At 35.0% G+C, this 22775-nt stretch overlaps 1 protein-coding gene across 3 annotated transcripts in view; it reads left to right on the forward strand.

The window, feature by feature from the left end:
- Window positions 1-22575, forward strand: part of LOC150084400 (cell adhesion molecule Dscam1-like) — a 266709-nt gene extending 244134 nt beyond the window's left edge. For 2 of the 3 annotated variants that reach the window (XM_090376031.1, XM_090376033.1), the window contains 10 exons: window positions 604-674; window positions 1913-2153; window positions 2269-2367; window positions 2481-2666; window positions 6667-6954; window positions 10215-10379; window positions 13438-13569; window positions 19268-19356; window positions 21243-21309; window positions 22272-22575. In XM_090376031.1, coding sequence (XP_090232157.1) covers window positions 604-674; window positions 1913-2153; window positions 2269-2367; window positions 2481-2666; window positions 6667-6954; window positions 10215-10379; window positions 13438-13569; window positions 19268-19356; window positions 21243-21309; window positions 22272-22399 — 1466 coding nt within the window. In that variant the 3' untranslated portion in view covers window positions 22400-22575. The remainder of the gene's footprint in view (window positions 1-603; window positions 675-1912; window positions 2154-2268; window positions 2368-2480; window positions 2667-6666; window positions 6955-10214; window positions 10380-13437; window positions 13570-19267; window positions 19357-21242; window positions 21310-22271) is intronic. The other variant, XM_090376032.1, reaches the window with a different exon arrangement.
- Window positions 22576-22775: the final 200 nt, after the last annotated feature.

Below are 22775 nucleotides of genomic sequence, written 5' to 3' on the forward strand. Positions count from 1 at the left end.
ATAGTGAATGTTTTCCAGCTGTTGGCGCTACTTTTTGTTTATCGTCCTCTACAGGGATGCATGACGGGAGATGGAGTAGTAATTTTGGCCGGGGTTAACTGTTTAAGGGGACTCAGGGCATTATTTGCCAACATTCCATGTTTAGTTTGAGGTATTATTTGATTAAGGATACTTGAAGGGAACCACACGAAAGTTGTCGGCCAAACTTGTTGATATATCTAGAACAATTTTATTTGTCTCGCTTGGACCGTGTGTAGTAATTCTTCACTGGGATTTTCAGAGGCCAGTAAAGCAGCACGAATGATGATGTGACCAGTGATAACTTTTGAGAATTGATACTAAGTTCAACGATCAAAGATGTGTCTGTCTTCACTGTTTTGTACGGTGTTTCTTCCTTATCATCTTCAGTCTTTTGGTTTTTGGGGAGTTTGACGGAACCATTTTCAAATGGAGTTACTTTTGATCAAAATCGGGAGTTTCTAATTCTTATTTGAACAGAAAATAGGGAGTCAACTTCTTAAGGTAGTTTCTAATGCCTGATTGTTTTGTCTGTAGAAACTTGACAGCTATATTAAAATTGAAAGATTACTTTTACAATTTCAGCACCAGGAGGTCCACCCCTGAATGTAGAAGTGTACTCAGTAGGGGCTCAGTCACTGAAAGTGATATGGAAGGTAAGTAATTGATATCTAATAAATAAAGATTTAAGCTCTGTAATAAAGGAACGTTTTAACTCAAAATATTAACGAAGAATACCCCAATTTTTTATCCTATTTTCACTAACAATTTAGAGTATGCAGTAAATGATAGCTGTTGTGTGGAGACTGCTATAAGACATTCATTTAGAATTTTTGCTTAACACAGAACTCCAAAAAAACACGATGAAACATTTGGAATAATATAAAGAAAAAAATGAATAATTAAATAAAAGAAAATAAACAACAGCTAGTGTTCTTATTCGGCTTTTCTTTCTCACTGTCTGCAGAGGAGGAAATTGAAAGTTTTTAACTGTTATTTGAAACTAATGTTCGAGATAGACGGGTTAAATTCGAACTAATTTACAATTCTCATTGAGCATTTAAAAAACGACAGATAGTTTGGTTTTTTCCTTGTATAATCAGGAGTGAAGGCATTAGTTTTTTTCGCTAAGCGAATCCAAACAGATAAAACTAATTTGACCAAATAACGCAGTAGAGTCAATTTTACAGACAATTAAATTTTTGTAAAAAAATTGCATTCCGCAAATTCTCTTCCACCCTGAAGATTAAAATCTTTGCTTGAGTGTCTGTAGGGTTTTTAATTAGAGAATAGCCGAAACTCCTCACAAAAAATCCAAACAGAATTTTTCTGGATAATTTTCTACGGTAATTCAGTTCTTTATAATATGCACCAAGACAATTAAGGCTGTGAGGAGTGAGCAAAACTCCCCTTTAATGAAGAAATAATTTTTAAAAATTAAAAACCCCGTTTTTCGAGTCAAAAGACCATGAAATTATCAATGACTAACTCAGCCACAGCGTAAAAATCTCCAAAAGTTAATATTTTTATTCACTTTATTCATCTAAAATGTTTTCCCTGTAAAGTAGCCGTTGGTAGGCAATCCATTTTACATTCGTCCGATTATAAATAGCAAAATTATTTACAATGTTCCATTAATACATACAAAATAATTTACATTTAAATTATTCCAGTGCACTTTTAATAATTTCTAAATTCTTTGTATGTCATCTTAATACTCTTCGATTTATATTTCCTACAATCCTTTTGTAATTTCCTACATTTCGTTAAACAGAGACCAGATAGTGGGAGCCGTTCCTTTTTAGAAATGGCATATATATTCAATGTCCTTTAAGTTGTTAAATTTCTTGATTTCTCACAGTAGTTTTAATGTTGGCTTCATACGTTCCTACAGCCCCCAGCTGAAGAATTACGGCACGGAGAAATTAAAGGCTACTATGTAGGCTACAAACCCTCTGATGCCACGGAATCGTACCAGTTTAAACACGTGGATATCCCAGCCGACAGGGATCACATGTCCACCTACCTGACTAGTCTTCAGGCTTATACTAAATATGATGTAGTCGTTCAAGCCTACAACAAAGCCGGACCAGGTCCTCAAACTGAAAAGATCATCTGTGAAACTTTAGAAACAGGTAAGAATCAGATAGCAATTCCAGGATTATGTTAATTATTTAATGTTCTAAACGACTACTAAACAGATAAATGACGATCAATTTCATGCAATGATAACCTTTTTTTGGTTTTCAGCACCCCCCATATCTCCGATTTTGTCCGGAGTATCAACATCTGCGTCATCTATCGAATTAAAATGGAGCAGAGATTCCAGCGATACCTCAATCATTACAGGTCCGTTTCTATGTAAAGTAGATAAATTATTAAATAAGCTAAAATAGAAATATTTAATTCTTCCCTACGTTTTCTATGCTATTGATATGAGCTGTCTCATTACTATCTTTCAGAATACACGCTACATTACAAAACAGATGAGGGAGAAGAGCAAAAGAAGAAATTTGATGGCAACACGGAGCAATACAATCTCGATGGACTGTTGTGTGGAACACAGTACCATCTGTACATGACGTCATCGAACAGCGTCGGGACTGGTGAGCCCAGCTCACTTCTAACCATCAAAACCAAAGGAGCACGTAAGATATTAATCTCTCAATTTTAACTGGAGTGTGTTGCTTTAAATTTTAGCTGGGTTGCTTTAAATTTTAGCTGGAGAGTTGCTTTAACTTTTTAGCTGGAGGGTTGCTTTAACTTTTTAGCTGGAGGGTTGCTTTAACTTTTTAGCTGGAGGGTTGCTTTAACTTTTAGCGGGAGTGTGTTGGTCTTCTCTTAAATTTTCTGTCTTTGATTGAAAATATTAATTACTTACCTCAACCAAATTATAATTTTCTTTCTAGAACTATTTCTCTATGCGTCATCAATTTGGCTTTCTTTATCTCGCTCCCAATTTTACTTTCTTGCATTTATTTCCACGATCATATCTTTCTTCCTACGTTTCCTTTCTCCTTACCCTCCCCTGAACGAATCTAATTTTCCAGAACACAAAAGAAAATTCTTCGAATACTAGCACTAGATCGTGTTTACTAAGCGGTGCCGTCCAGCCGGTTGCTGTACAATTTTGAAGAAAAAAAATTCCAGTAACGAGACTCAAAGCCAAGAAACATTCTCGGTAAATTGATCTGTTCAATGGAGAAATGATTAATCTGTTTCCTATTTTAAAATATTAATTTAACTCAGATATCTTAAATTCTAGCGCATAGCGTATTCGCAAAATGAAAGCCCAACTCCAATGTCTTGAATTACAAACCATCTCAAATTTCTACACGTTTTCTTTTTTATCAAGTGGATCCTGCAGAATTAAATAAAGAATATTTCTGCCTATGCATTTAATGCGGTAGTTATTATTTTCTCCTATTTCATACTTCTTAACAGCAGGATATTGCCGTAGATCTTCGCTGACCATCGTGAGTATCTCTGACATTCATACAAGTGGGTCTATTAAATGAAGCCGGTCTTGCATGAAATTTTCTAATCAAATTTCCTTCACCTGCCATTAATTTAATCTATAAGATTAACCTAGCGTGTGTCTAGAGAGTTGTAGGTGATATCAGCAACCCAAAACATTATTAAAATAAAGTACAAGCACGTTGAATTGATGCTTGAAAATATAAATTCATTTACTTAATTTTATGAATCAGCAATTTTGAATGCGCACAGTATTGTAAATTTTAAACATTTTTATCCGATCTTATAACTGTTAATAATTCTATTATTCGTAAGCATAGGGAAAACCTTTTGACTGAATAAACTGATTGATAATAAGACATCAGCTACGTCGTAGAATGGACATTACAGATCAGGTCTGTTGCCTGAGAAACACATAAGAAAATTCTAACCGTTTACTTTAAGATGAGAGTTTATTACTTAAGACACTCCGGATTTGTGCTTCATGCCAGCCAGCACGAGATGCAATGAATTAAGCGCACAACCATGTGTTGGTCGCTCGTGTACACAGAGTGTCTAATTTTACCTGAAGATTGATGTTGTTCAATGCCCAATTAATTATGGCCCTCTTTAAGAACGGACGCTGAAACAAGCAACTAAATGCAATCAATTTTGTAGGATTTAGAAAATTTCTAAATATCCATAAATCACTCCCTGTATATATGTGTGTACGCGCGCACACACAGTGCCATTAATAAGCCCTACTTCCAAAACTAGAACACGCTTTGCAAACCAAAAATAGACTTCTTTCTAGTCTTTAACAACAATTGTACGTCATTTGTTACATTGAGTTGTTCCGTACTGGAACTTAAGATGATTGAGGTCATATAAGGCATTCAAATACTTGATGAGTTGGATACTTCGATGACCAATTTCATCCTCAAAATTCGGAATAATCTGTGGGGGGGGATTTAGCGTTATTTATATTAAAATGCTTTTATTTATTATTATTTCTCACTTTCTTATTATATTTTATCTAGGTGCTCTCACACCTACAAGGCCCACCCTTTGCCACCTGACTGGCATACTCTGTATATATAACAGAAGATTATCAATATCTTCAGGGTAATTTCTTTTGATTCCCCTTAATCAGTGACCAGGATTCTCTCGCTAAATTGTGGGAGAGCAAACACTTAACTAGGCAAGCAAGGCGTGTGTTATTTAGAATAACAGGACTCAAAGTGAAAACAAAACATGAAATTTATAACATACACATATACAACATAATATACAATTGAATTAGAAAGCATACAGTCCTAATATACAAAGTTGACTCAGTGATACCTTGCATATATTATTCTAATTACAGTTTCCATTTACTAGTTATTCTGATTTGACAATTATATGAAAAAAAACCAACTGATTCATTCTACGTTCCTTATTCCCCAACTAACTCCTAACACTTGTACATTCACTATACCTATTTCGCTTACTCATGTATACAATTCTGTTTCGTATATTAAAAATCAAATATGCTACATTCAGCTCGGTGTTCTCAGCACTCTGTTACAATATACTTCTAGACCAATCTTCAGTATCCTAAAGTCCCTACTTTTACTAATCACTCAGATAAACCAACAAATCTTCATCAATTAAAACACTATATTCAGAGTTGCTCATATAACTCAATTATCTATCATTAAAACATATTCAGAATCCCTCTTTATAAACTTTACTATCCTTCTAACACATTATAGCTATTTGTACATCAATTTCATCTATTACTCATTCCTTCGTTTCCCTTTCATTATACATTAACCCTCCTTTTTAACATAATAAACTCTGTTAGTATATCTATCTCAGAGATAATTTATCTTTCACTTTACTTTCTATGGCTACTCCCTTCTATTAGTTACCCTACTATTTTACTAACAGTCCTTTTTAACTTAGTGTACGTAATATATCGTTCACCTACTTCTATCTTTTTCTCTTCTTTTACAGAGAGGTTTCAGGCTTCCATCTTAGTCTCTACAGACAATCTTCTAAGGCTTTTCCTCATCTGCTTTCTCCATTATCTGCTTCAGATAATTTTCCGGAACCTTTGGCTGCTTAGGTCTGGCATCTTTGCTCCTGCTTTGAATACACAACTCCTCCTTTACCACAGATCATTCAGATGTATCTTTCTCCAAGAGGTCGTTACCTTTCCTGGTTCACTTAACCAGCTTTCATAACTTTTTGCTTATCTTGCTTAACCATCCCGTTACTTTTCTACTCTTAACTACTTTTCCCCTTACTGTCTAGGGCCCTCTTTGCACTCTCTACATTTCTGCACTGCCCGACTTACTTTTTTCACTCTGTCTCCACGATCACCCCTTTAGCCACACTCCCCCTCACACTTGCCACTTCTTTCCTCTCACACTGACGACCCCAACTCTTTCTCCGTCGTTTGAACCTCCTTCCCCAGGACTCTCTACCAATCCCAAGAATTTACCTTTCTATTCGTTAAAAATTTTACCATAACTATTTTGCCCCGTGTGCAAACCAAGCCTTGTTTCGTAATTTTCTTGTTTAGTTCTCAGGAGTAGCACAATCCTTTCATGTCTGCAGTCCGTTGTCTCCCAGGATAGCCATTTTCGTCTTTTCACATTTGTGAAAATGTTGACAACTTATCAAAAAGCCGCCACAGTGACCTGGTGTTTTTCGACCCGAACGCCAGCCCATCGGGACTTATGTCCAGATGCCGCATAGAACGGACGTTTCTTAATCACCTGATTTCACCGACCCATTGTTCTTTTTCCAGTAACCCCTTTCCGCCTGTCCACTAATGACCAGTCCTTCCCTAGTATGGGGCGGCTGTTTTTGTTTACTCACCGTTCACCCCTCTTCCCATGGATCTACATTTATATGTTACTTTCTCTTCCATTTGACTGCTATTCAATTTGTACATCTATAATCGCTTATTTTCTAAATCTAGTATTCTTCTCATACAAGTCAAAAATTCCTTTCCATATCAAATATTAAATTATTCCCAAATTACAAAATTTCCCATAACCTCTAAATCTCAATATTTGTAAGATTGAAATCTTACAAATCGTTTATTAATCCGAATTTTGAGGATCAATCAATGAAACTTAATTCATTGATTAAGTTGATTAAGTGAATAATTATAAGGGGTTTTTTCCCTCCTTTCAGCTCCCAAGTCACCGAACCAAAACAGATTCATCACAGTCAACACCACTTATATTATTTTGCATCTAAACACCTGGCAGACAGGAGGATGTCCCATACATCACTTCACTGTGAAGCAACGTTTAAGTTACCAACGACAATGGGTTCTTGTTTCCGAAGAGGTGGATGCCAACGAAGACACCCTAGAAGTCAGTCATCTGAACCCTGGACAAGAATACAAACTCCTGGTTATAGCATTTAGTGACGCTGGTGTTACTGAAGGAGAATACAACTTTAAAACTCTGGGAAAAGGTAAAGAAACAGGTTATATTTTGAGTACGTTTTAAACTATTTTAAGTTTACTCTGTTATCTGCCAAGAGTGCATTAAGATCATTTTGTCAGAGTATAATCGGAGTACCAGGAAGAAAACCATACTAGTTTTCTTTCTGGTATCATACAGTTGTAAACTAAATGATCGATGTAAACTAAAACCACGTCCTTTTTCAGTTCAGTGCTTTGAGTAGTCTTTTTAACGAGTTTCCTTTTTAGATGGATCATAAAGTACTCATATTCATTTCGCCAATCCTGTCTATTCAAGGGCTATTTGATAGGCAATCTGGAATATTTCGGTTTTTACATTATTTCCTTGTGTTTCCGAATTTAAAATATCCCAACGGTGCCAGCAGACGAACACGTCCATTAAGAGAGTCCAAAGCTCGATGAGCAAATGCTTCTTTCCCCAGAGGTATAGATGGGAAGTGTTAAAAGATTCCTTCTTTCATTTCGGGTCAGAAATACATTTATCTTTCCAAGTGTACATATACCTAGGGATGCCATTTTTCTTGTGAAATATTCATGACAATAATTGCTTTCGGGAGAATGAATATTCGCGAAATTGCTGTTGTTCCACCCAAATGATATGTTAGGAAATTAAGGCAAAGCTCCCCTCGTTTCAACATTCGCCATTAATCTTAGCTCTGCTTTCTACATTGCCCCATCAGCCGCAGAGGATGGTAGCAAAATCAGATCTTTAAGCACCATATTTGCTACGATATGTAATATTTCTCCGGTAGATTACCTCAATAGTATATATTTAAAGGGAAAAAATCAATCTTTATAACAGCCTGAACGCTGTAATGGGTAGTCCCTCCCTCCCTCCCTCCCTCACCCTGTTCTGTTTCGCTCACTCGGAGATGTTCTTGTATCAACTGACTGCAAGATTGCGAAGATCAAAATACATGTCTGTATTATTCACTAGAGGGTTTAGATTTTTCTCTCATCCACTGACATCCAAAGTTTCTCCAAGAGGGGCTAACATATACCATACTAGTGAGTGAAGGTTTATATGTCTCTAACGGTTCAGTATTATATGTGGTTTCATAATTTATAAATATACGTTGTTGGTAAACTGGTAACTCATGGTGAATACTGAAGCCACTTCATTACAATCAAATATGATTTCTGATATGAATTTATCTTTTTCTATTATGCGTAAAAGAAATACTCTTGAATATTGGTAACTTATTATATTTAAGATTTTATATAATAAATATATATTCGTATATTTATGTCTTAAAACACAACAGTAAATTTATTAATACTTATAAATATAATAGCATTTCAAACGTTTCGATTATATATTAATTTTAAAATCGTATATAATTTATATATAAAATATTTTAATTATAAAAATATTTTTATAAAACACTTAAAGTGCATAAGTACTAAAAAACCGATTATTATAATAATTTTAAATTATAAAATGTAATTATTTTTATAATAATTATTAAAATTTTTAAATAAAAAATAAATTATTATTATAAAAATAATTTTTATAATAATAATTCTAAAAATTCTTATGATTCTAAAAATAAAATTCTTAATTCCTCTGATGTGTTTTATATGCCATTATCTTTATTCTATAATATTACTATTTATTTCATCGAATTTTTAAAAACAAACCATGTCTTATTATTTTCTCGTAGTTTATTTAATGACGCAATTTCGAATAAATTGAAAACGTAGTTTATTTTTGTTTTAAATCACCTTTATCTTATTGTATTATTTCTATCGGTCCCTCCTTAATTCTCTCTGTCACTTAGGCATTAGTGCTAATGCGTACATGGTTTGCCATTCTTGAATTCCACGATTCTTTTATTTCCAATTTTCAACTTTGATTTTTTTTATGCCATTTCGGTACTCCATTTACTATTCTAAGTTTACTACTGCCAGTGGACATGAACTGTTTTCATTAAATAACCGTGATTTATCTAACCCCGTTCTCAGTGGATAAGGTTAGCAGTTTTCATTCTCAGAAATAAAATAAAAGAAAAGAAAATAAATGGGAAAAACCCTTGCAAATAAATACATTAAAAAGCCATTCTGTTTCGTAATGGAAATTTATTGACCTCTCCTTCCGCTGCTCTTTCCTTTGTAATGACACAGAAATCAATCATATTTAAAATGCTTCCACATCAAATAAATTATCACCATCGTGGCATTTCAGAATTTCTTTTGTGAAAAGCTAACTCTTAGAACAACCACGTACCGTGCAATTCGTTGGTATTCCAGGTTTTATTCGTGCTTGCGTATGTGAGAGAGACGCTAGAAACTCACTCTCGTCAATGTTGTGACGGAAGGAGCTTTGCCTACGGGAAATGAGGTCTCTCCTTGCGAGGCACGTCTGTATTCAAACTGCGCAAGAGAGAAAAATTCAATTGCGGTCCGAAGAACAATCACCACACTTAAAATTACGCGAAGCACCCAAACCCAAACTGTTTATCATTTCAAAGATACTGACAGCGGTATGTTTATGGTGGATTAAGCATTGCACATATTTGATTACGAGTTAGAATTAACACATGCTTTGAAAGAAACGAAATTAAGCTTTACTCTCTGAACCTTAAAGTTTTAATGAGTTCAGACAGTAAAGTGTGATCGATTTAAAGCCAAAGCATTTATTAAAGTTTAAGTTATGTTTTATAGGTTTATAAGCTTTTATAGATCAATAAACGGAAAATGTTCATAGGTTTTCTAAGAATAGAATGTTTATAGGTTTTATATGCATGTTTTATAGGTTTCGTAGGTATATTTATAGGTTTTGTAGGTATAGATGTTTATAGACTTCGTAGGTATAATTTATAGGTTTCATAGGCATATTTTACATGTGAAACCTATAAATTAATAGACACTAAAGGTTTATAGGTATGACAAATAACTAAATTTTGTTAAATAGTTATTTCGAATAAATTCTTAAGTTTTTAGAATAGTTTGAGAATGATTCCAAATTCTGTTGAATAGAAATTCGACCAAACCACAAATTGTATTGAAAAGTTCTGTTGAATGGTTATTTTCGAAACATTTAGATTCCAAATGGAACCTTCCTTAAAAATTAAATATTTTTGGAATGATTTTGAGAATATTTACAGGTAAGTTTCTTTAGTAGTATTCGTTTTAATATGTCCGAATAGCCCTGGTATCTGTATTTGATAAAAGGATGTACAGTATTTCTATTTCAACAAGCTGTAATAAGTAATAAACACAGTGAAAGTTAAACACCAGTTTCTTCCAGTAGCAGGATCATCTCCCGCCTTGGTGAGGGAAAGCGATGTGCCATTTTATAAAAACATAACCCTTCTTCTCCCGCTCATTGTGTCTGCCTTCGTTCTTAGTATGCTACTACTAGCACTTATCGTGTGCTTCAGAAGGAGGAGTCGACATCGAAATAACAGAAGAGGTAAGACCCTACTTCCCTTTTCTTTTTAGCTATGCAGTTAACGCCTATTCCAAGCTTATAAAGTTTTAATTAATTAAAACTGAAGAACGCAGTGTACTCAGACACAAATGGAATTCTCTTTGAAAAGGAAAGCTCTTATTGCGGACTTCCATCACCCAGGTTTTCCTGCCATTTCTACTACTCACCCTCACCTTATACTTAATATAATTATGTATTATTTTTATAAATTTAACTATCACCCAAAACATAATTTAACGGTTAATTCTTCTGTTATTTCTTGAATGGCAATAAATTACGCATATACAGCCGCTAAAATTAAGCCAAATTGTATTGATACTTTCGAGAGGTCAAACTATTCATCGAACAAACAACGAATATGGTTGGATATCGTCCTACCTTATTATTGATCTCTTTATTGCAATATACTTAAATATGAATTTAAAGGTACATAAAGATTTAAGATATATCCATCAGACCTAACTGAAGCACGAAAGCAAGCTTCAGTTCAAAATTACACCACCAGAAAATGGTCGTTCTAAATTTCCATCATTCAGTAATCCTTATGAATCATTTGATCGAGTTGGTGTGCTCGGTAAATGTGAATTCCTGATGTTAATAAATTATTAAAGAAATCACGTCAGCATCATCGGTACCACTATATAATTTATACAGTATCTTCAGTTGGTGAAATGTTATTCCGCAAGGTGTTATTTGAAAAATTCAAGAACTCAAAGAGAGCATCAACGGTATATCAGTAATACGTTCTGTCATATTTCATAGGCAGAATTTGAAAAAAAAGAATAATAATTGTGGCTTGCGCAATTTTGTCACAATGATCTGGAAAAAGCGAATCTTTTCATATAACTTCGCGAGCTAAACGGTAATATCACTTTTATAGCACTTCTGGTATCAAAAATAAACTTTTAAGTCCTCTTCCAGTAGGCCATCTGATGTTTGTATATAACTACTAAAAAAACAGTCCGAAACTCCAAGTTTTCGATCTTCTAGCTCGGAAACCCAACTCTGTCGCTCCCAAGATATTTTCGACTAACTCCATCAATCGTTGCCCACTAATACGCTCTACATTCACTACTCACCACAAAGAATTTCTGCCGCGAGCGAATTCTCCATCTTGCTCTTTGCCTCTCTTGACGCGAATAGAGGTGTTTTCTGACTATTCTAGTCTGGAAGTCCACGCACTAAAATACGAGCTTTCAACGCTAACAGAATACAGCTTTATCTAAACCACCCCCAACTAGGATCAAAGAAAACTTTCTCCCCTGTGTTATCTCAGTTTATATTCTCCACCAATGTTCCGTTATCATTATCCGTGCCAATGTTGTTATGACAAGAGATATTGCTCATCCCTTCAAAATAGCCTTGAAAAACCTTTCTAAATTTCCATTTAAATATTAAAAATGTTTTTTTTATACCTATTTGATTGATCCTAATCCCGAATAGAAAAAGATTTATTTCTAATTAAAATATAATATGTAACCTTAGATGACTTAAAAGTCATTAAACTTTTGTGTCTATGTACATCTTCTTCAAGAGCATCTCGTGGGATGCATGATGACTCTTCTTATGATTGAAGCCGGCTTCTTTAAAAATCGGCTGTGGTAGGCAATGGCATACCACCACATTATCTGATGCCATAGAGACCATAACAAAACCAATTCTAAAAACTGTTGTTAAAGGAAGACCTGCAACTAGGTGGGAAGATGGGATCAGTGAACTTTTGGGAGTGATATTTTGCGATGTCACTCGTATAGCACGTGATCGATGCAGTTGGAGGAATTTGTTAGTGGCCACAACAGCTCCTCGGGGAATTATGTGACTGGAAAAAGAACATCAGAAATCTCAAATACGTATTAAAGGAGGTTGAATTAAAGTATTATATTATATTCAGCAAAACTGGTTTTATCCTCAGTGTGAGGTTGGTTATTTTGTTTTAAATATCCGATCATCATTTTTTGTTGTTTTGTTTTTGAACGTCTTATTTGGAAAAAAAAATAGAAAAATATACATGTCATAAAGATTCAGCTTGAAGAGTATGAAATATACAGTTATTGGTTTAAAAAACACCAAATGTCATTTAATTATTGGTCAGAAAAATTATCAAAAACCGCCATGTCATATCGGTTCCACTGCCTTATAGCTGTATGATACTTTTGACCTTTTTAGCTTCTTTCTGATGTGATTCAGAAGCATCTGTCTATTTTTATCGAAAAGAATGTTCCAATAGTGTGTTAATAAACCTGGTTCGTTTTTTATGTGAGTGTGGGGGGAGGAATTAGCTTTTAAACCCTAAAACAAGTGTTTACTCCCTTGATCATGATGGTATCTGCATTCCACTTCAGATTCCAGGTTGGAAAGCAGAATAAAAGTTTGATTCCCACATACACTGAGAATGGTCTGTTAGGTCGTTGAGAGGATGGTTACAAGAGGATGTCGTTGAAGGAATGTTCGTTGAGAGGATGGTTACAAGAGGATGTCGTTGAAGGAATGTTCGTTGAGAGGATGGTTACAAGAGGATGTCTTTGAGAGAATGTTCGTTGAGAGGATGGTTACAAGAAGATGTCTTTGAGAGAATGTTCGTTGAGAGGATGGTTACAAGAAGATGTCGTTGAGAGAATGTTCGTTGAGAGTATGGTTACAAGAAGATGTCGTTGAGAGGATGGTCACAAGAGGATGTCGTTGAGAGGATGTTCGTTGAGAGGATGGTTACAATAAGATGTCGTTGAGAGAATGTTCGTTGAGGGGATGGTTACAAGATTCCCATTCATCAATATCACTTGCTCTTCGATGTATATTTCGATTTCATTCAAAGTCAAAATAACATAAAATACCTGAACTTGCTATTTGATTAATATGAAATCTCGGACCAAATCCTTCCTTGAAAATGGTAGGCAGTACAAAATTTAGGCTAAGATTTAAATTCGGATTATCAGCCAATTAATCTTTAAAGGTGCGAATTATATTTCTCTCTATTTTATGCTCCTAATAAATGAAAAATTTCCTCTAAATAAGTAATCTAATCAACGTATTGTTTTTCTAGATTTCCATAACCGGAAGCCTCATGACGTCACGCTAATAATGAAAGATATTTGCCAAAAGAAAAATTTAAAGAAAGGCTTTGACAGCTCACATTATATATCAGCGGCGCAAAGCAATACAGTGCATGATTCGGGTAAGTATTATATATGTCCATTTATATACATTTAATTTTAATATCGCGATAAAGAACAGCGTAAGGCAGGTGTGTCCAACCCGCTGCCTATTTCTTCATATTGTGCAGGCCACAACGATACAGGCAGCTCTAAGTGTTATGCCACATCTCTCCCGAGTTTAAAACTAACTGTACGAAGAAAACAGTTTTATATTGATATTTTTATCCCCTTTTAGTAGAATTGATAATAAATATTTTAGTTGGAATATTCAATTTTTCCTGTATTGCTTGCTTTCTTATTTTTTTTCTTTATCTTCCTCATTTTTAAGCAACATTAGTACAACTAGGTAATAAGAACGTTGCCTGTGTCGTGCAATGATTCTGCTCGATTTTCGCATTTTATTATTTAAAAAATTGAACCGTAAATGTAGGAATTAAATCCTATTTAGAAAACAAATACATAATTAGCGTTAAGGAACAATTCCTGCAGCCAATGAGAATCCGTCCAGCACAAGATCGTCAGCGTTTTATTTCTTTTGGCCCCAAGCCAAAAAAAAAGAGAAAGACGGAAAAATAGCCTGACGTAGCTGGTCCAGGCAATACGTATTGCAATAATTCAAAATAACTCCGATAGATGGCAGCACTATCGATTTCTTAAATTTTCTGTGTGCTTGACATTTTTAACGACTCGGCAACTTCTCTGTTAACCTTTCAGTAAAAAAAAATATGCTGAATTGGTACTCTCTGGGCATATTTTCTTATAAAAAGGTGTGGGCTAATATCTTAAACGCAGAATTTTGCCTAACAATCCGTAAATAAGATTAGTTAAATTGACTTCCGCAGAGTAGTTCTGCTAGCCTTAGACAGTACCATAAAATATCAATAATGAGTGAAGCTTAGAGCAAATTGCTCGCAATTACACTTTATTATTACCCGAACTTATGTTGCCAACCTGCCTTTACTGAACATAATGACAAACTAATAAATTTGAATCTATAAAAACACTCGGTTATGTTCATATAAAACTGCTCATAAAAATGAGAAATTTATATGAATATAAACTTTGCAAGATGGGGATTAATACGCACCGCGATATGTTGCTCTTACTTCATTGTGATGATGAGCTCGTCCCAGAAGGAACTGCTGCAGTTCATTATTATTAAATAATCTTAGGAAGGAATATAATGAAATGCTCGAAAATATGGATTCCTCTCTGAGCATCTCGATTTGCAGGCTATGAAGACATGAAAACACCGAATAACTTATAGAGGAACTCTATTTCCTCCTCCTCCTGAGAGACTCTATAATAAGAATTGAAACAGCATTCTTGAGAAATTCATGGTTCAAGAAATTCAGTGTGCAACATTAGGGATCCAATACAGTGTATTTTCACAAAAATGAGTTGTTCAACAAATCTGGTGAAAGGTACACACCAAATTATGTTATGCTGCATTACTGTGATGTGCACATCCATAGTACTCTCATGGTGGAATGGTAGTATTGAGGTCACATTGCCATATGCCATGAAAAACGAGTCAAGACCAAGAAAATGAAAATAACATGCTATTATCTGTAGCCGCCACTCCTTATACAGCCATTTCATTTGCTTATGTGATGTATTTTTGGGGCATAATGAATATCCCTGAAAGGAATATAATGAGTGGAATGAAGGTGGATCCAAAAGGTGGATGGTAGAATCACCGAATTATTGGCCATGGCGGAATATTCCTGCAGGATCATGGATTAACGAGGAACAGATTGTAGCCAAGAACGTGGTCAGTAGATGGTCCGAAATAACCGGCGACTAATAAGGATTGCGCAAGAACACGAATGAGCCAAGGTATCAAAATAACAACAGAACTGTGGGTCATGGACACGGTTAAATACGATGCTAATAACAAATTAAAAAAAAAAAAAAAAACACTATTTAAAAAGTTTCACCGATGATACTTCCACCAGAGTATTCTCTTAATAACTCTCCAATGAATAAATGTGGTTATTGTCCCATGGTGTTGAATGATTACTTGCTCAACACTCTCCTCTGTCTCAAATTTGAAATGACATTTTCCACCATATCTTTCTCCATTCGCGGACACTGTTACGAAGTGCCTAGAAAGAGAAGCGATTCAGTTATGAAACAGGATGAAAAGCTACACCATATTATTTATCTTCCCATCTTGCAATAGCTTGTTAGTTGTTTCGTGTGGGTTTTCACAACCCACCCAAGACAGTATTAACAGCAACTCGAAAATAAAAAGTGAGTCTCGTCGGACCACCAGACGCAACCAAAAAAAAATATTGGTTTTACTTTAAATTGTGCGATACCAAGGTATGAGAAATTCAAACGGACTTCTGTTTGTGGAAGGAAAACTCTTAACCTATTTTGAAACTCATGAGGCCAAAACGTCTCGCCCCTCCTCTTACACTGCATTCTCCTAATGATTAAATCGAGGATAATTCCATTACTACAGTTATACTAAAATCGGCAACGGTTTCGACCCATGTCAGGGGACGGCGATTTCGTTTTAAGTAGCGCATCCAGTCCGTTCAAACGTTGACATCAGTGCTTTCAAGGAATGAAGTGAGAAAGGACCTTCACTTAATTTTTTCCATTTTCTTTAGTTTTTGAAGGCAAAATACTGTTTTGATATTAAAATCGGACAAGAGTTGCGAATCGCAGCATACAATATTTACCTTTGACAATGTTTTTTAAGTAATACGTGTGCAAGTTAATTTGCTTGACATTGATGGACTTTATTTGCATATTTACTTGTCCTTGGAATCCCCGCAAACTAATTATTTGATGTAGATTCATATGTTTTCAACTTCACCCTGCAACGAATGGATTCTTTCAAGATGCATTGGGTAGATCTTTTAAGACGAGAACGCAACTATCCGCCGTGCAAAATTTGTACCTGAATGCCTCGAAGAACATTCCCAAGGTTCTAATATCTACCCAGCACACCTAATTCTCTAGACCGAATCCAAATGTCTGAGATATCTTGGAAAAGGCAATTCGGCTTCCAAATCTCCACCGACCTCTATACAGCAACTGACAAATATCGTTTTGGATGAATGGTGAAAAGTGAAGATAGATTCCCTCGGACACCTAATGGAATCCATGTTATGATAGGTATGGGCGATAGATGTCCCTACGAGATATTGAATAAAAGTTTCAATTTTTTGGCCATTGGGTGTATTTTACTTTATTTTATGACCACCACTCCAGCGATAAAATCATGGTCTTGTAGGTCCCATTGCCGATCGCTGTGATTTTGAGGCAAATATAAATCTTTTATTGACTAACACGACGTCCTAATATGTTGTCCACTCGGTGTGTATTATTACCTAAAATAATAAATCGTAAATAAAATTGTCAAATAAATAATAGCACACGGTTACACACAAATTACAGACTGCACGAGCAACGACTATCGGAAACTAAAGGGATAAAGGAAAGCGCTACATGCAATAGCGTGCTGAACTTTATATCGACAGCGATCAGGAACGTTTGGGTGCAGGCAATAAAAGGCGTTGGCTAATGGCAGTCGCCAGAACTGCCTGCTACTGCTGCAATAGCCTTCGACAGAGCACTCAGCAACGTGTGCGGAGAAATAAAAAAGTTAGTATTTCTTTTGTACGATTGTCTCAACGAGAGCTGCAGTAAAATTATTTGTGGGCGTTCTAGAAAATATCACCAGGAAAAGCTCATCTTTCCTGATCTGTAAGGATGTCTAAGACATTTCAATCTTTGCTCGTTGGACGTTTCATCTCTTGAAATTCTAGTTTCCGGAGAGATTAACTAGACTCCATCGACAAAAGTTTCAGAACCAAAAGAAAGGGAAATCTTCTGAAAATAACGTCTCGTTATTTCTGAAAAACCAAAAATAACGAGATGCCCATGGGGCATTCTACTATACAATAACAATCCTCGTTTAGAACGGCATAACAATGACTGCTGATGAGAACAGACCCTGGTGGTAAAGGATGGAGAAAGTGAGTGAAAGTTTCCTCGAATGTGCAGTGCAAATACGCTATTCGTAGATTTGTATTCTGAATTTCCAAAAGCCTAATTGTCTCCAACCTCATAAATAACAGTTATTTTAATGCATCGACTAAGACTGCATATTTTTATTTATATTTTTAACATTTACTCGTTTTCTAGTATCAACCTCTTTTTGAAGGATAGGACCAGCACAAAAAGGCGCTTTTATTAAGCTGTTATAACAGTTTAAATCTGTTAATATGAACTTACCGAATTCTAATTTTAAACAATGGAAATTGCGTCTTCTCTGCATGGATTCGCGAGAGAATCTGCACTTGCCCCGAGCGAATGCAAGTGCTGCCATCTACCGACGACATGTGTAAAGTACACCCCAGCGCCGGTTACCGATTTAAGGAAAGCTAATTATCAAAGATACAATTAAAGCTGCCATCTTTCCCTGTAAAAGACAACGCGTATCGTTTATCCACAGAGTAGAATCTGCTCGGGCTCTGTAATTTCCACTAATACCGTTCTTGTTTGCTCCATTCTCGTATTTCTTGCAGCCACAAATGCGCCAAAGTTAATTTTATCTCTCACTCGTTCTTAATTACAGAGGAGTTCTCTTCAGCCAGCTGTAGCGTCTTCTTTATTATAAATTAACAAATTTCAATTAGCCGGACGGCATTTTAAAATGTGTAATCTCAAGATCGAGTGCGGCTAATGAGCAGAAACAAATTTTCTTCTGGTAACGTCCACGCCAGTGCTTCGTATTAATTAAATGTTATTACAATATGTGGGGAAAGTTTTACACAACACCATTCTTGTAATGGAGAAGTGCTGCAAAGGAAGTACGCGCAGTGCGCCATCTATTGGTTTGTCTTTCTACGCGTAGATTAAATAATTAATTAATTAATCGATCTATACTGTTTAATTTTTTTTTATATTATATGCGTGAATTGTAAATGAATTTATGAAATTATGGAAATATTTTCTGAAATTATTTTATATATTAAATTCAATTAAAATATTAGAATTTCAAATATTAAAATAAAATTTAAATAATAAAATATTAAAATAAAATTCGAATATTAAACCATTAAAATAAAATTAAAATATTAAAATTGTCCTTTTATTTTAAAAGAGTATTTTTTTGTTTTACCGAAATTTTTTCTGTAAAAATCTTAAATATTTAAGAAAATTCTATATATTTTTAAAAAAATTAAACTCGATTTATTTTATTACTTAATGTGTTTCGCGAAATAAAAGGAAATTAATAAACTATGAACTCTAATAAACACTGCTCTTGCTCCGGTTTTCAACTGTTTTTTAACAGCAGCTGACTGCCAGTTTTCTGCTACTTCTTTGGGCTCATTGCTCACTTTAAATGCAAATTCTCATCGAGCAGCACGTGTCCCGTTCCCATCTCATTCATAACCCCCCTTTTTCACAATTCATTCTTCATTGGTTTTTCTATGGTCGCAGCTGTTTTCACCTCATACAAGAACGGGTGATCGCAGTTGGTGGTGTGAACCAAACATAAGTTTCTATTGTTCATGGAGTGATTACTGCACTCTTCAAATATTTAAATACAGTCCCAGCTGTTTCGCTTGTCCAAGAAGAGCTCTTATGATCGGTGTCTTTTACAGTTGTCGATTATATTATTATAAAAAAATTCGCAAATTACAGCGCCTTCTTTTATCGCAAATTCAATTAACTTTTCTTTCTTTTGTTTAGGTTACAAACACGAATACATTGAACCATATTCCCCCAGTCTGCTGGGCTCCGATAAAGATGGCTACAAATCCCCTTCCGAAATTAAAAGGGTAAGTTAATAAATGTTATTGTTATCTTTAATTCTAAACCATTTAGAAGATGAATTCCCAATGTCTTCCAAGACTTCCACTCACTTACTAACCCTCACTGGTGATCTCCCAAGCCACGGTTGGACGTAACTAATTCTGCCCATTAAGGGCAGAAGAATTCTTAACGATTCATTTGCGACGACAGTTTCTTCTCAATACGACCCATGACTGTTGTTCCTGCTCCGAACATCGGAATGTTTGGTGGTTCCTTATCTGCTGGAGAGGAGGTTCATAATTGCTTCGTGCTGCGAAATAAACCTAATAAGACTTTCGGAACCTGTGTCTCGCCGGGCAATATTGTTTTATTTACGAATTAATTTTCCAAGTGAAAGCCATTTTACTGAAAACAGTTAAAGACAACATAGAAAGGCGAGCATCGATCTTAGAAGTGCCGTACAAACGCTGTCGAATGTTTGGTCATACCGAGAAATGAGAAGTCATTTCCCAAGACGTTATGTGTCCATAACTCACCAAAGAAACATTAAAAAGCGAATAGTAACACGATCTTTCTTTCCCAACGACATCGCCGATAACTTGTAGCTATCATTAATGATTAAATCTGCCTATAAAATTCTACAGTTTTGCTCCACTGGCTTTAAGGAACCTGTCACGCATGCGTAAACTGTGCCCCCACCTTCCTTTCCTTCCCCCTTGGATACACACATACACCTGTGTCATGCAAAGAACAAAAGATCGTTACAACCGACAGGCTGAAGCAGAAGGCCTTGGAAGCAGAACTTTAAACAGAAATTATGAGGCCGTAAATAAAACCTAATTATTTTTCCATTACCTCTGGTGTTGCCTGATTTACAAAGTTCGAGGGGTTTCAAGACTCGCCGGTAAGAAAGAATGATTTGAATATCTTAATGTACTTCTCCTGGTAATCCTTCAGGTAATACTTCCCGAAACAGGCTTCCTAGGACATATTAAAAACTTTTCCACAATCAAATTTTATCACGCTTTATGAAGCAGTACATGTATTATGCAAGAAACTACACTGACTTTCCATATTATTAAGACAGCATACCGAAAAAGCGCATTTTTAATACCAGACGTTCCTTTCTTTTTCTTTTTAGTGCCCTTTTCTTTTAGTATATTTTAATTTAATGAATAGTTTTACGTGCATGTTTGATATCTTAAGTGACCGCAAAATAAATAAACTTACAGTGCCTGTTATTTATCTAAAAGATCTGGCCATCCTGACAGCTGTTGAGACCCTTTGAGACCCTTTAGCCAAGTTAGCAGTCTGTGGTGTTCACTCGATTTCTGATGATAAAGCAGTACCTTTGAATAATCCAGCAAGGTGATTAGACCTTCGTTTAAATAAATATGAGCACTGTAATGTCTATTTTTGTTATATTTTCGGATGTTCAAAGGTCGATTTGCATGTTATACTGGCTGGAAAACCAGGGAGAGCTCACGAGGGAAATTTTAATGCCTCTAAAAGGATCAGCTAACTACAGCCCCGATGCTATGAGCTAGTTAACACACTGGAAATATACTTAAGGTGGTTTGACTGGTATAGCATGAAGTGAGGTTTCTTATCTTCTAACATCTCAAATCATGGTTCAAATGAAAACTAGCATTATGTTCCAGTTTAATCCTTTTCATAATTTATTTTAACGCTTGCACATCCTCATCTCATAAGATCACTGAAATAAATATCAGGAAATCCAATTTCTCTCCCACAATTTTTGTTCATCAACTAGAGGAACCTTCTCACAATCTCAGATGAAGTCACATTCTATTAACAATTTAGATTGTAACAGCATCATGTTTTTGTGTCCAATTATCTTTCATATTATCAATCTAAAATTACTCTGTTTTATTTTTGTTTTGTTTTTCAGAATAATCACGAGGGAATGTTTGCGACAATTAAAAGATTTCCCCCAAGACCAGCAGTCTATAAACAAGGTATGATCTCTACATTATGCTTTTATTTCATCTCTTATTGGATATGGTCACAAACATGAGCAAAAACTCTTTATTTCTCAGCTCCAACAGCTTTCAAAAAGTATACAGATATAACAACCCTTATTGTTTAAGGTTCACCGTACTGATTTTACGATAACTATTCCAAATGACGCTACTGCACTTGAATGCAGACCTCGGATGGTCGAATTAATGGCTGCTGAACACGCTCAGTCATTTTCTCGGTGGTGTGAATGTTCACAGCCATATTGTAATTGTCGCTAGTGCCCTGCAATATCCGGAACTTCCGTTTCATGCGCAAGGCTCTTTAAACCACCCCCACAGGAAGTAGTGAAGTGGGTTCACGTCCGATGACCGTGCTACCCAAGCAAAAAAGCGCATTCACATTCCAGTTCTCTTCATCACCAGGTGAAAGACATCTCCTCAAAGAACTGCTGTAAATCACTTTTATGAGTAATAAACTCCGAAATGAAGTATTTCTGACTCATGTTTATGCGTTTTCTTATTTTAGAATCTAGAATACGTTTTAGAATCTTTTCCTCGTGCTTTTGAAACGCCTCTATGTTAGAACAATTTTTTTTAAAAAAATTAGAGAATAATTTTAAATTTCAGAAGTGATAGGGACCGAAAATTAATTGAACAGCTGTCTAATTTCATTAATATAACTGAAGAATATAAGCATAACTCTATATTAAAGTTACAAATTTAACTTAAAGTTAGTTTTTTTTTTAACTTTTCAGATTAAAAATAAATAAATAAATAGAAAGTACAATATTTATTCTAAAAAAGTTAAAGTTGCTTAATTGACTTTTGATTTAATTACGTGTATTTCATTTTTCTGCAATTGTCCTAATTTTTTAGTAATCTCCTGTCAATAGATACTTAATAAATGTCGATTTTGCTTTATTGTTTCTAATTTTTCGAATTTTCTGTGCTCATTTCAGGAATGGAAGCCTTTAGCCCTCACCAGATGGCGACACCTGACAGAGAGTACACAAGCATCGTCAGTCAACCAGAAACGGAATACACCAAGTCCAGTCCTTCAAGCGGTAGTGAAAAGCCTCTACGATGAAGGGCAATTATTATAAAGAAAAAATATAAAATAACATAAAAAAATTTCTTAATTGTCAGCGAAATGTCTGACGTTAATCTTTCTGAAGAACTCGTGCTGCCCAGCAAGCAATTGTTATGCCACAAGATGTTTTTTGTTGTTCTTTTGTTATAACTTCGACTTGTGACCAAACTTGTATTTCTTGAATGTAAAGCAGCCGTGATGGCCTGTTAGACTTTGTCTTGCTATGAATTTCTATTGAAATAATAAAAACAATGAATTGCTTTCCAATAATGGCTGAACGTTCAATTCCCGTAATTCATAGCTCTAAAATTAAAATAATTCTGAAATAACTTCGTATATAACTAATTATAAAATACAAACTACATAACTATTT

The sequence above is a fragment of the Mastigoproctus giganteus genome, chromosome 6 (assembly GCF_048544385.1).
Source record: "Mastigoproctus giganteus isolate SK-2022 chromosome 6, ASM4854438v1, whole genome shotgun sequence".
Classification (NCBI taxonomy): Eukaryota; Metazoa; Arthropoda; class Arachnida; order Uropygi; family Thelyphonidae; genus Mastigoproctus; species Mastigoproctus giganteus.